The sequence below is a fragment of the Sturnus vulgaris genome, chromosome 1 (genome assembly GCF_052056855.1).
Source record: "Sturnus vulgaris isolate bStuVul1 chromosome 1, bStuVul1.hap1, whole genome shotgun sequence".
Taxonomy (NCBI): domain Eukaryota; kingdom Metazoa; phylum Chordata; class Aves; order Passeriformes; family Sturnidae; genus Sturnus; species Sturnus vulgaris.
The window spans coordinates 24,250,478-24,263,568 of NC_142243.1; the positions used below are offsets into that span (position 1 = coordinate 24,250,478).

Below are 13,091 nucleotides of genomic sequence, written 5' to 3' on the forward strand. Positions count from 1 at the left end.
TACTGTGGTAGCTTTCTTAATAATACTCTTTAGAAGTCGTATCAATTAAGGATATATTTCTTTTAGGGTAGCATTTACAACCTTAAAATCAGGATCTTGGTCCCCAAACCAGACTACTCTTGTACATATTTTCAAATTGTTTCCCACTGGAAAAATGCCAGTTATTGACCCTGCAATGTTGGGGAATAGAACAGGGAGACATTGATCTTTTTTCCTTTCCTTCTTGGCCAAGGTAAGTGAAGTTTCTAAGATGGAAGCCTTTGTGTGCTGAGTTTACCCTTAATGGGCTCGTCACACTGGGTCGCAGAGCGTTGTCACTGCCCAGCAGCAGCACACCCTGTCTGCCAACCCACCCTCACTGCTGGGCTGCTGTGAGCACTGTGGGCTGGGTGGTGCTGCTGAAGAGCAGAGCTCAAAATAAATGCCAAGGACAAGCACTGAGTGGGGCTGAAACGGCCTCATTGCCAGCTGATGAGAGCTCCGAATAAGATTGTAAAAGTGTTGAAGAATTGTGTCTGTAAGAGAGGGACGCTCTTGTGCTGCTTCTTGGATGTTTTCACCTGCCAGTTTGGGAGAAAGCCAGAGACTTGTGGTTTTTCCCCAGAGAAATCTTTTCTCAGTGGTCACACAGATAGCAGAGGGGATAGTAGGTACTTGAAAGCTTCTTGAAATGTAATTGTCTTGTCTTTAATGCTCTCTGAAGCATTAGTAAAGGTTCTTTATTTGTAGGGTTTTAGTTGAGTTAAAAATGCAGTTTATGACTATCTTGTGTAGAAAGTCTGGTTTTGTTTGCTTCAGTAAATCTGGGAAAGGACCTTTTGAAACATAGCTTTAGAACTGCTTTATCTGGTAGCATTTCTATTAAGTGTTTATACCTGAATGACTTGTAAAAGCCATGAAATATTAATTGCATTCTGTTTGTCTTTTACAGGTGGTTTTTCATGGGATGCTGTTTGCTTTTATTTATCTGGCATTGCAGAAACATCAGATGATATCAGAGGGAAAAGGAGATCCTCTTTTCTCCAACAGAGTTTCAAATGTTTTATTATTTATTTCAATTGTGTCCTTTTTGGTAAGTATCTTTTTATAGCCTAGTATAATCAGGTTTGTAAATATCTGAAAAATAAGTTTTCTGAAGTCCGTTTTAGTCAATATTATCTAATACAAATGTTGAAAAATCAAATCTTTATTTGGAGATATTTCAACTGGGTTTTTCTGTACAGCCCTACCTATATAGTCAATAAATATTTTTCTATTCAGTCAGATGTAGATGAAAACATCATTACTCTTTCAGTTCATTGCAAAGCTTATAAGAAAATTGGATCGTAAAAATAACATGGTACATAACACAGCTCTTATCTCCACACTTGATTGCTTGTTTATTTTTGATGAAAAAAGTTGTATTAATTATTCATCAGATAAGTTTTTGTCAGTTGCGAAAAAGAATTTGAAAGAAACACAAACCTTAAGTCATGTAGTTTTTTTCTCTTAGTGTCCCACATCTTAGTGAATTAACTAATACTAAAGCAATTCAAAATATCATACTCTTGTTTCATTTTAAAATGTAATATATAATTGCTACACAGACTAATTTTTATTATCTTTTAGACCTACTCTATTTGGGCTAGTAGCTGTAAAAACAAGACAGAGTGCAATGAGCTACATCCCTCTGTTTCTGTGGTGCAGGTAATTATTAGTCCTTTTGAGTACAGTGATAGAATCTAGTCTGTTCTTATTTGAGCTTTTTAAAAAAATGTTTTTAAATTTGTTTGTGCTTTTGCATGGAATGCCAGATACTGAGCTTCATTCCTGTGTCTGAAAGTGAAAAAGAGTTTAACAACATTAGTCAGTTTTTCATTGCCTTTAGGCACTGAAATTGAACACTGTGATTGTGGTTTTGATTTATCTGGGTGTCCTTGGTGTTGGTTTCAATGCGCCATTTAAGTCCAAACCCACCTTTTGACTATCTGCATAGCACTGGAAAAGAAAAAGGCTGTGGGAGAGGAGAAAGGTGTAGAAAAACAGGATTGCTTGGGAGGTATTAGTGTAGGAAGCAACCTATGGGACCCTGAAGTCACTTTCAGGCAGAGAAGAGGTGGGCCACAGAGCCATGCACGTGGTTTCCTGAAATTTAAATGTTCCTCTTGCTGGGTCCCCTCTTCCACTATACCCCAACTGTCTCATTTTGTGCCCTGTTTCTTTTCTCCTTAATTTGTCCTGCTCTCTTGAGGGGCAGGAAGAGGGACTTAATTTTTTCATGTTATTTTGTCCATCTTGACACCCTCTCTTTAAAAATTGAGGGTTAACTCAGATTTGTAGCCACCTTCATTTTAGGCTAGCATGGTGTAACATGTTTTGTGACCATGCCTAGTAAGCATGTAGTAATACCTGTCAGCATCAAGGCCATGATTCTAATGGAGTTGCAAATGTGACCTGCTATGCTGTAAGAATGTGTGTACAGTATTTTTAGTTTCAATACCTACTTTAAGTATAAATTGCATGGATTTTTATTTTTGTTTGGTTTATATTTTTATGAGCTTTTAAAGAAATTTTAATGCATGATGGACTTCACTTAGTGCAGTGAAAATGGATACAACTTTTCTGTGTTTGTTTGGCTTGTCATCCACAGTCACTTTCTCTGTTTTACCTTTTTTTTTTTTCTTTTTTTCTTTTTTTTTTATAAATCCAAAGATTTTAGCTTTCATCCTCATCAGGAACATTCCCGGATATGTCCGATCTGTGTATAGCTCATTCTTTGCCTGGTTCGGCAAAATTTCTTTAGAGGTAAGTGTCATGACCAGAAGTACAGTGAATTAAAATTAGAAATGTAAGGTGGTGTTATGGTCTATATTGGGCTACAACACATACAGAAAACATTTATTGATTTACTAAATACCACTCTGTCATGTTTGACCTCTCTTAGCATTATAGCTTTTGTTGCACTTAAAAATCATGGCTGAAATAGCAGTCTCACAGTACCAAGCTTAAATCTTGTGCTGTTTTAGGGAATGGGATGATTTAAGGTTGTGAGAGTGGGGATTAAATGTTGGAGTATGGTGTGAGGTGTATGCAGTTGGAAGATAAAAAATTTAGGCCAGTTGAAGAATTTGCATGAATTATACTTACTAGTGTAAGTACACGTATAAACGTGTGTTTGCCCTAGAAAGCTTTTTGTGACTAACAAAGAAATGTACCAGTAAACCCCTTCTTAATGCAAATGTTACCTGGTTCCATTGAGTGTGTATTTTGAAACAGTAGGAATTATCTCGCTTCCTATTTTATTTGCTGTTCAGTGATATTAAATGTGACATTTTCTTGTATTACTAAAATATATTTCTAGGAGAAACTCATTGCAATATAGGGTATACGGAGTACAGAATTTTGTGGGTTTTTTTAAAGCATCACATTTCACTGTTCCACTTCCTGATGGGCTTTAGGTGCTCATCAGCTCCTGGGAGCTGTGGATTCATCAGCAGGTGAAGCATTTTCTTTTATTTGCAAGCATGTAATTTCAGAGAGACACTAACTGAGGGAGGCAGATTTTTCCCTGCTCTGATGGAATGTATCCAATGCTCCCCTGAGCTATATTTGGTTGAGCCAAGCAAACCCATTTCACTGTGTGATTCAACAAGCTCGTGGTTTTCTTCTGTAGCAAAGACATGTGGAAAACAGCTTCTAACTTAAGCAGAAGTGTCTCAATTTATGCAATAGTAATAATATGGTTTTTGGTAAGTAAAAATATTTACATATCTAAGTATTGTTAAACACTTTTTTTTTTTCTTTTAGCTTTTCATTTGCCAATACCATATTTGGCTGGCAGCAGACACAAAGGGGATCTTGGTGCTCATTCCTGGATATCCGATGTTTAATGTTCTTGTCAGCACTTTCATATTTGTGTGCGTGGCACATGAGATTTCTCAGATCACTAATGATCTAGCACAGATTGTGGTTCCTAAAGATAACTCAACTCTGCTGAAGAGGTTGCTATGCATAGCTGGATTTTTTTCTGGACTACACTTCTTCTCTGCAATGCAAGACCAGTCAAGGCATTAACTTAGAAACTTTCTTCAGGTTTACTTTGTGTCTGCCTGAACAAAAATTCTCAACTGGAGGTACAACATGACATATAAATTAAGCGTGTGGAAAATGTATATAGTGGAAATGTACATATTTTGTGTGGAAATATCCTTCTCAAATAATCTGAGAAACAAGAGTGCACTGTACAGAATTGCATGTGAAAATGAGTCTTTTCTACTGGATGTTTGTTTCTGTTTACATATCTGTTGAAATGAGACACGAAGTAGTGCAGTGGTCGAGCAGTACCACAGGCACATGACAGGATTCAGCCGGCGCTGGGCGAGCCCACGGCCAGGGGCTGCTCCGGAGCACGCCCAGCACAGCCGGGAGCCTCGGGAGCCTCCGGGAGCCTCGGGAGCCTCCGGAACCACCGCCCGCAGCTGAGGCAGCGACACCAGGGCGCGGCTCTGAACAAAGCGGTAACTTGCTGGTTAGAAATTAGTGTTTGGGGTGGAAATAGTAATACATGTCACGTGAAACCCTTTATGTGTGGAAGTTAAAAGTGATCATCAATTCAGTGATTGAAGATTATATACAAGTTTACATAATATTTTATGAGGGTTTTTTAGAAATTTAAGATGTGTTCAGCAAATAGGGTGAATTCTGAGACAAAATTTTTTTATAAAGAGAATTTGGGCTTTCTTCCTAAAATTATTTGCTTTTTCATAAATTTTTCACTAATTCATTGAACTGTGTGTAGTTCTATGTACAATCCCAGTGAACAAACAAGTTGATAATTTTCAGAGACTCAGTTCAAGATGGGAGGTTTTTGGAAGACCCTCCAATCTTTTTCAGTCAGATGGAGTCACATCACATCCACTCCATGAGATCTTAGGGGAATGGTGATCTTTGACCTTCTCCCTGTGTTTGTAGGTGACTTTGAATAAGGTCTCATTAGGGAACTGGTGCCATTTTCTATGCTGTAATAGCATTTTCATTTAAGAGAATGCAAGTCAGTCTGCTGGTATCATGACGAGGAGGAATTGAGTGGTCAACTTTCTTGCATGCAAGTGGTTGAGTCTCAGAATTACGAGTGAAATGAGATTGGAGCTGTTTGAAAAAAAACATTTTTTTCCATCCTTTTTAGCAGTGCCCAATCTTTCTTATTAATTTTTTCCTTTAGCAAAAACTTTAATTGAAATAAATAGTCCTTCAGTGTGGCAGTGACAAGCTGTTGGTTATGATCAGTGAAGTTAGGGACATCTCTTGGTTGGTTGTGGGTTTGGTTCAAGTAATAGTTTGACCTCTAGTTGCTTTTTCATTTTATTCTTCTGATTATTTGTTAGCAGGCAAAAACATGAGCACAATATTATTTTCCAAGCATATGTGCAATTATGTATAATAAACAACATAAATCCTAATTTGTACCATACATACTATCACATATATGTTTTTGTTCTTATCCCAGATAAAACATTGAATTCAATCTTGCAGCCATGAATGAATGCAAAACAAATTTATGAAAATAATTACTTCAATTTTTAATTTTTTGTGTGTGGCAGAGAAAAGTTTCTTTTAAAGAATAACTAGTCATGCATCATAAAAAACAAAAAAGAAATCATTCACTTCCCCCAAGTTAAGCAGTTTTGCTAAGCCTGCCAGCTGTTTTCAAGATACTGGAACGATACTCAGCTGTTTGTTCTGTGTGCATATTGCTTCCAGTGCTTGGGAATTTAACCTCGTTGATCAATACATTTGATGACTGAAGGAAAGGGTGTAGGTGGACACTGTAGGGGGGGATAGCAAGCATAACCTTCATCTATGCCAGTATTATGAGCAACAGAGAACTGTGAGCTTGAGGGATAATTTTTGTTTTGTTCTTCACAACATAACTATTGTAGATATAACTCTATTTATCTGTTGTACAGACTTGGTTAAAAGATTTATTTTTAATGTTTGAAATAATGCACTTGTTTACTATTACTGTATGTGGGATAAATATATTTTCTTTTCAGGTTATGTAAAAATATGAAGTAATTTAAACATTAAATAAATGTGCTGTGGATGCTTATTTTTGTAATGGGAGCAGCATCATTTAAGTAAAAACTCTCTACTGCTTGTCTGTAGTTGCACTGCAGTTCACTATCACAAACTAAGGCAGGTGCAATGCTGGAAGATTGCTCTGCAGTAAATTGCACTGTCCCTGCTCTGAAATTACAGCTCCAGTAGCCAAAGCCAGCCCGGAGCTCGGGGGCCTTCAGCAGAACTCTGCAGCAGAGGCACTGGATACTTTCCCTGCCAGGAACTCTGCAGCAGAGCTCTGCAGGAAAGCAGAGGAACTGACTTGGCTTTCCTTTGGTCTGGCAACATCAAGCCCATCTTTAAGACTTGCTTTAGTTAAGGAATTTAGGTTCTACTTGAGCTACTTCAATCCTATTCTCAATAGAAGGAAAGCAAAGGAAGCACCAATCTCTTTAATCCTGTGACCAATGACAAGACACAGGGAAATGGCCTAAAGTTGTGTCAGGAGGTTCAGGCTGGATATCAGGAAAAGGTTCTTTACCCAGAGTGGCTGAACAGTCTCCCCAGGGAAGTGGTCACAGTGCCAAGGCTACCAGAGTCCAACAGGCATTTAGGCAATGCTCTCAGGCATTTGGTGTGACCCTTGGGGATGGTCCTGTGCAGGCCTGGCACTTGGACTCGATGATCTTGATGAGTCCCTTCCCACCTCAGCATGTGATCCCCAAAGCTCCTGATTTGTAATCAGGGAGATACAGGTGCCCACATTAAGTGTTGCAAATCCTCTCCCTCCTCTCCAGTTAGGACATCTATTTAGGCATCATCCCCAGTTAAACAAACCCTGCAACATTAGCTCCACTCCAGGTCTCAGATCCAACCATGCAGTATTGGGGCTGGAACATTAAAACCTGTTGTTCAGGCACCCTTTTGTAAAATAATCAGACAAAAACTTCATTACTTTGTGTTTTCCATTTTATTAGATGATACATTTCATGTATGTACAAAGAGACCTGTAGGGCTTTCTATTTAATTTGGTTGCAACTTAATACAATATCAATTCATATTGCCATAATATAATGTTAAAAGAGACTGTGAATTTACTGTCTTAATTATTACTAATTCTTTAACCATTAGGTATCTTTAACCAGCTTTATAAATCTATGCTTTCAGAGAAATTGTTTTAATAAGTAAAAATAAATAATTTTTTATTAAACTTACCTCAGATAAATGACGATTTCAATCATAAAATAGTTCAGGTATTCTTAATACCTGAGTGACCTACATCATTAGATTCTTTCCAAAATAGGTGGAGCCTCCACTGCTACAAACTGATTCTTTATGCATGTATGTAACAGTTTATTTCCTTAAATATATTGGCACTGTTACATTAATACAAATAAGGTGGGAGCAGCTCAACTGGTAGATCCATTGATTGTCATGTCATCCTGGAGTTATCAGAAATTACTGTGATCCACACCCAGAACTATTTACAAAGTTTAATCTAACGTTGCATTAAAAATCATTATTTAAAATCCATTCCATTCATTTTGGTTTCAAAACACTGACAGCTGATACATTTGAAAATAGTAGTACAAACTAATAGAAGCCAAATGCTGATTGTACTTGAATTTTTATACACCTTGGGTAAGAGATGAAAATGTTTAATTTACTATAAACTTCAGTGTGCAGTTTTGTTTCACTTTTCACTGATAACCATCCAAGCTGCTGGAAAGAAGGGGGGTGTCTCTGAGGAAGCTGATTGACTGGTGAAGTCTCTTCCCTGGTATCTTTTGGATGAGGTAGGAAGGCATGATGGAGTAGGAATGGCTCTTTATTTCACCTGTTTCAGGAACTGCCTTTTATATCTCAACTTTGAATGCCTGGAGCTTGAGCTACCTCTCCTGGTCTAACAACCACCCTCAGGATTTGCTGCCACGTCCTGTGGGCTGTGCTGAGCATGCAGAGCAGCTTTGTAAACTGATACTGAAGGTTGACAATATTCAACTAGGTACCACGTACTGAGCACTGCTTATATACTTTGCTGCCACAGTTATAGCTGGTGCTCAAATTAGTCTAAAAAAGCAGATCAGGACTTGTTCTGTCTGCAGAGATCCTGCATTCAGGTCCGAGCCTACAAACACATCATTGATGCTTAAAAATTAATGTCAATTAAGGTTCTGTGTTTTGACAGAACTGGGTCATAACTGTAAAAAGAGAAAAACAAAGACAAACCAAAAACCACAAAACCAAGAACAACTACTTTGGTCTTCTTACAAAATGACCTCATTTGACAGATTCCTTTTATCCTCAGTCTTAAATTCCAAAATTACTCAAATTTCTCTTAGCAGAGACTTCAGGAACCTCAGCTAAGGAAATGCAATTTTAAAGCAGACGCAGTTTTCTGCTTACAATGCAATGTCCTGATGAACATACAGCTTCTGAAAGAGAAAATATTACAGAAAAAAAGACAAAGTGTAAGTGTCAGCTTAAAACAATACCATGCTTTGAGGTAAAACCCCAAGAACTCTTGGTGTCAGCTGTTACAGCTGCAGACCCTGAAGTCTTGTGTGATGTCCTTAAATTAGAAGATTTAAAGAAGCATCAGAAATTAATTTAAAATCTGGTGAAAAGTGTCAGTATATGAATTATAGTTGTCTATTGAAAAATAAGGAAACCCCAGTTCAGACCCTTTTAGCAAAGGATCTGAGCTTAATATATTATTAAGCTTTCAGCTGCATGGACAAATGCCTCTCAAAGAAACCACCTCCCAGCAAAGTATGCCTTTTAGGTCCTTTCTAAAATGTGAAAATATACTCCCTGATTTACCGGATACGTAATTCTCCCACAACAGTTTGCACTCCAAAAAGAAAAAAAAATATGGGGGATATAAAAAATAAACAACATTCAGCCTGTTTATTGGAAATATCACCCAAAAGAACTTTAAGTGTTTTTAAAGAATTAGTCCAGGTATACTGTACCAAATTAAAACCTTGCTTATTTGCAGACATTAATTTTTGCCTACTGTAGTTTAAAAGTTTCTTCTAACATAACCAGATGAATGAATGGACAGATTTTAAATGATTTATTGCTTACAAGTTTTGAAATAGTGTAAATAACTGGTAAAAGAACAGAAATCCAATTTTTATCATGAATAGTCTTAGTTATTTTCTCTGGGGAGTTATTTCTTTATTTTTCAAAAATAACTTTGCTCATTATATTTGGTAATCTCTAAAAAAATTAATACCTAATATATGTGCAATACTATTTATGAGTTTCATCATGTTGCACAAGTTTTCATGCTTTTCCTGTGCAAATGTTAGGCAATTATGTCATCCCATTAACAGTCTGAAATCCTTTGAATCTCTGAAGTTTTGATTTCCCTGTTAAAACTTTCAGGAGAGATCACAAGACAGAATAAAGCTTGATATTTATTAATACATATATATATATATATATATGCACATACATACATATATATATATATATGTATATATATATATACACATTAAAGATTACTTTCTGAATGTAACAAATATAAAAAGTTATCAGTGTTTACAAATTGTCAAAAATGTCCAAAGTACAAAAGGATACAGTACATCAGTTATATGGAAGTGATTGTACTCCTGGCACTGAAAGCATCATAATACTGTGGGCATGCACAATATACACCAGAAAAACTCATGCATCAACCAGAACAAATAAGGAAGTGAGACAATTTGCTGCCTTCTTTGATTACAAATTCATTGCTTCTGTTAGTTTTCTTTCCTCAGGAATACCATTTACCTGCAAATAGATGAGAATTTATATAATCCATCAGTGGCACATGATGCTTCAACAGTACTGAACTGTAGAGTATGAGCACAGCATATAAATAGTATTTATTATTCCTTTATCAACAACCCCATTGGAGAAATGCTACAAGTACAACCTAGATCAAAAGATGACATATACATGACAAAACATTCTTCTGGGAAGGGAGAGGGCTGGGAAAAGATTGTTTAACTTGGAATTTATCTTTCTATTTGGGATCTAACAGACTTGATAGGGAGGCTGAGGCACAAAACAGAAAAGGTGGTACATTGTGTACATGCAATATTTAGTCTTTTACATTATAGGAATACCCTATAAGCTTTTTCATCTAAGCACCTTAAACAGTCCTCGTGAATTCTGCCTACTGACAGAGAGACAATTATAAAACCTAATGTATCTGCTCATATTGGAGACCAGTAGCAATTTTCACCAGTGTAATCAACATTAGACGTGAGTGGTCACCTCTCACACAATTCTTTCCCAGTTAACTTTTAACTTTGTGAAATAGTCAAGCATTATGTTAGCTACTAAGTCTGCCTTTTTATATAAGGTTAAAATAAAACTATTCCTTACTGGGGATTCAGATAGTTCTCAAAATGGCCAACAGTTATTATACATGGTCTGCTCTTCAAATTATTAAGTATGGTCTACTGAAGATTTAAAATAGAAATTTCTTATTCACAGCTGTGACTGATAGTATGTTAAATTCCCTGAGTATATTACTGGGAGTTTTCTATAGGAAATGAAATTTAACAATTGATGTCTCATTCTATAGGTTTTTTGGCCTTAGGTGTTATATTTCTGTGAATTTCTTACTTGAACAGATCAATAAAATCGATTGCTAAGTTTGTAGTCATGCTGCTAAAAAATTCTTGGTAGTGCTTGAATTTTGTTTTAAATCATAACTTTCTAAAAATCTAACATTCTGGCAACGGGAGTTACGAAGTTTTGCAGCTTTTCCTTTCAAAAAAGCTGCAAAAGGCACATGCCATCATGTCATGGAAGTGCTTGTGGGGTCACCTGTACATCTGAGCGACAAAGCAAGGTGTCATTATAAACCAAGGGGACAGGAGGAGCCGCCCTCTGTCCCAAATACATTCCACCCCCCACCTTGCATTTCTGAGAGCTTATCACAGGCAGCATTTATGATGAATATGAAAGAACAGTTGTATTCTACAACAATAAGGTATTGCAGAAAATACAGACACATGAGAATTTTTAAGATCTAACTTTAGGACAGTTTTTCAATGCGACTCAAAAGTGACAAACCCATGCTAGCTTGTATTTCATACCTTTGCAAAAATGCCTCACTGCTGTCACTGTACAGTGTTACCTGGTGATTTTGCATCCTATTTGCTGCAAGACAGACTGGAATTCTTGAAATGAAACAGTCATAGAAGAAGAGCAGCACTGTGTAACACTTTTATTCTGCCTTCTAAACAGTGTGAGTGAGAAGAGCTGTGCTAAATATCAACCCAAACCAGCGCTGGAGGCTCTGGATCACAGCTTTGACTGCCAGGGTCATCTGCCATTTCCAGCATATGTACAATGAAGAACACAAATGGCAAAGCTACCAGAACTGCTGTCAGACTTTTTATACCTGTGTTTTTAATTTCCACATAACAAAACCTACATGGAGAGAAACATCTATTATATACTTGCCTCAAATCTTTGAAATGTTGTCATACGAAATTCTCCTTTAATCCCCGAAAGCAGTAATGAAGAAGAAGGATTTTCAGTGAAAAGAAAGAGTTGCTTATGTAACTCCTAAGTTAAAACAAACCTTCTGCTTGGAGCTACAGTTCCCATATTATGTTCAAAACATACATATCTCTCTAGAGTTTTGATTAAATACCTCTTTGAATATTTAAAAATTAACACTTGGACTCTACTTTTTTCCTGTGTGGTCCTTACCCCCTCTTACATGGCTATGGCTGTAAGTTTTTCTCAAACCTGAGATACTAAGTGGAGAGGGCAGTCCACAGTCTGATGTGTCTGATGGGGCATTCCTGACTTCAGTCAGTACATAAGGATTTGTGAGAATGATACGAAAGTGAAGACTAGGACACAGGAAAACTGAAGCACGGATGTGCCTCACCACAGATTCCCCAGTATCAACACTTCATGTCTAGTAACTGCAATAAAGAGCTCCTTCTTTAAAGCTTAGCTAATATTGGTGGGAATTAAAAATTTAGATTTCCTATCAAGTGTAAGAATCCAAACCATGTAACTGCATTTGGGAATCTAGATGTAGCTTCATGTAACAGAAATTATTTATATGAGGTTTCTAAGTTAGCTGAACCAAATTCCAGCCTCTCATGCAGAGTCCTAACACAGCATTTCTTCCTTGTTTAATGAATCCCATGCCAAAATTTTCACTGATGTATCAAAAAAAATTCTGGATGACAATTCTGTAATACTTTATTTAAAAATTATTTCCACTGTCCACAGACTGTATACATTTTGGCCAGTGTTTTCTCCACACTGGTCACTTAATAATTACAGTATTTTCTGAGTACTGACCTGCACTCTGCTGCTGTGGAATCTGAGTCTGATGTGGCAGGTTCCTATAAAAAACCATTTTAATATCTTTAATGCTTCCATACAAAGTCTGAAGTGTATTATGATGAATGCTCAGTATTTACACTTCATGTTTTTTGCTAATGAAGCAATAATCTATTTTCATTATGCAAATATAAATGTCCAAAGGTTAGCCAAGACCATGAAATAAAGACAATTAGTATGAAAGTAGTTCTTATTATTTCACTTGTCAGCTACGTTCAGAGACTCAGACTTGGTGAAATGCCAGAGGCACCAAGAGTCACTGGGTTTCTGAAGTTAAGCAAAGTTTGGTTTCTGTAAGTGAATATTCCACATTCCATGATTACAGCAAAGGTGACAGCACTTGCAATGTAGTCATTGGCTGTGGAAAGAATGAATGGGCAGCCACTCCTACGTGTCAGACCAGTTCACTTATCAAGGCAAAGTCGCATTTTTGTGCCCTGCTTAAGTGTCTGTTTTAACAGCTACCAGATAGAGGTGTTTTTACAGAAAGGAATTAAGGGTTACAATGTAGGTGAAGCAGATAAATACCCTATGTACCACTCAAGAAAGCCTTTGGTACAGGATTTGGCACCCCAGTCATAAAAACTGCTATTCTGAATAGGGAAGAATCTGTAAAAGATGGGGGCAGAGCACTTTGCAGCACTTGTACAAGGAATAATTTATACAGCTTTATGTCCTTT

General features: G+C 36.9%; 2 protein-coding genes across 17 annotated transcripts in view; one reads left to right on the forward strand and one right to left on the reverse strand.

Moving 5' to 3' along the window:
- CASD1 (CAS1 domain sialic acid O acetyltransferase 1) overlaps window positions 1-6,088 on the forward strand; it is a 28,529-nt gene extending 22,441 nt beyond the window's left edge. For both annotated transcript variants that reach the window (XM_088161745.1, XM_088161748.1), the window contains exons 15-18: window positions 932-1,072; window positions 1,609-1,686; window positions 2,692-2,784; window positions 3,787-6,088. In XM_088161745.1, the coding sequence (XP_088017871.1) occupies window positions 932-1,072; window positions 1,609-1,686; window positions 2,692-2,784; window positions 3,787-4,053 (579 nt within the window). In that variant the 3' untranslated portion in view covers window positions 4,054-6,088. The remainder of the gene's footprint in view (window positions 1-931; window positions 1,073-1,608; window positions 1,687-2,691; window positions 2,785-3,786) is intronic.
- Window positions 6,089-6,990: 902 nt separating this feature from the next.
- Window positions 6,991-13,091, reverse strand: part of SGCE (sarcoglycan epsilon) — a 32,753-nt gene continuing 26,652 nt past the window's right edge. For 8 of the 15 annotated variants that reach the window (XM_088161827.1, XM_088161805.1, XM_088161794.1 and 5 more), the window contains 3 exons: window positions 12,370-12,413; window positions 11,509-11,543; window positions 9,757-9,819 (listed from right to left, as the gene is read on the reverse strand). In XM_088161827.1, coding sequence (XP_088017953.1) covers window positions 9,769-9,819; window positions 11,509-11,543; window positions 12,370-12,413 — 130 coding nt within the window. In that variant the 3' untranslated portion in view covers window positions 9,757-9,768. Of the gene's footprint in view, window positions 8,475-9,756; window positions 9,820-11,508; window positions 11,544-12,369; window positions 12,414-13,091 lie in introns of those variants that run through there. The other 7 variants (XM_088161837.1, XM_088161780.1, XM_088161757.1 and 4 more) reach the window with 4 other exon arrangements.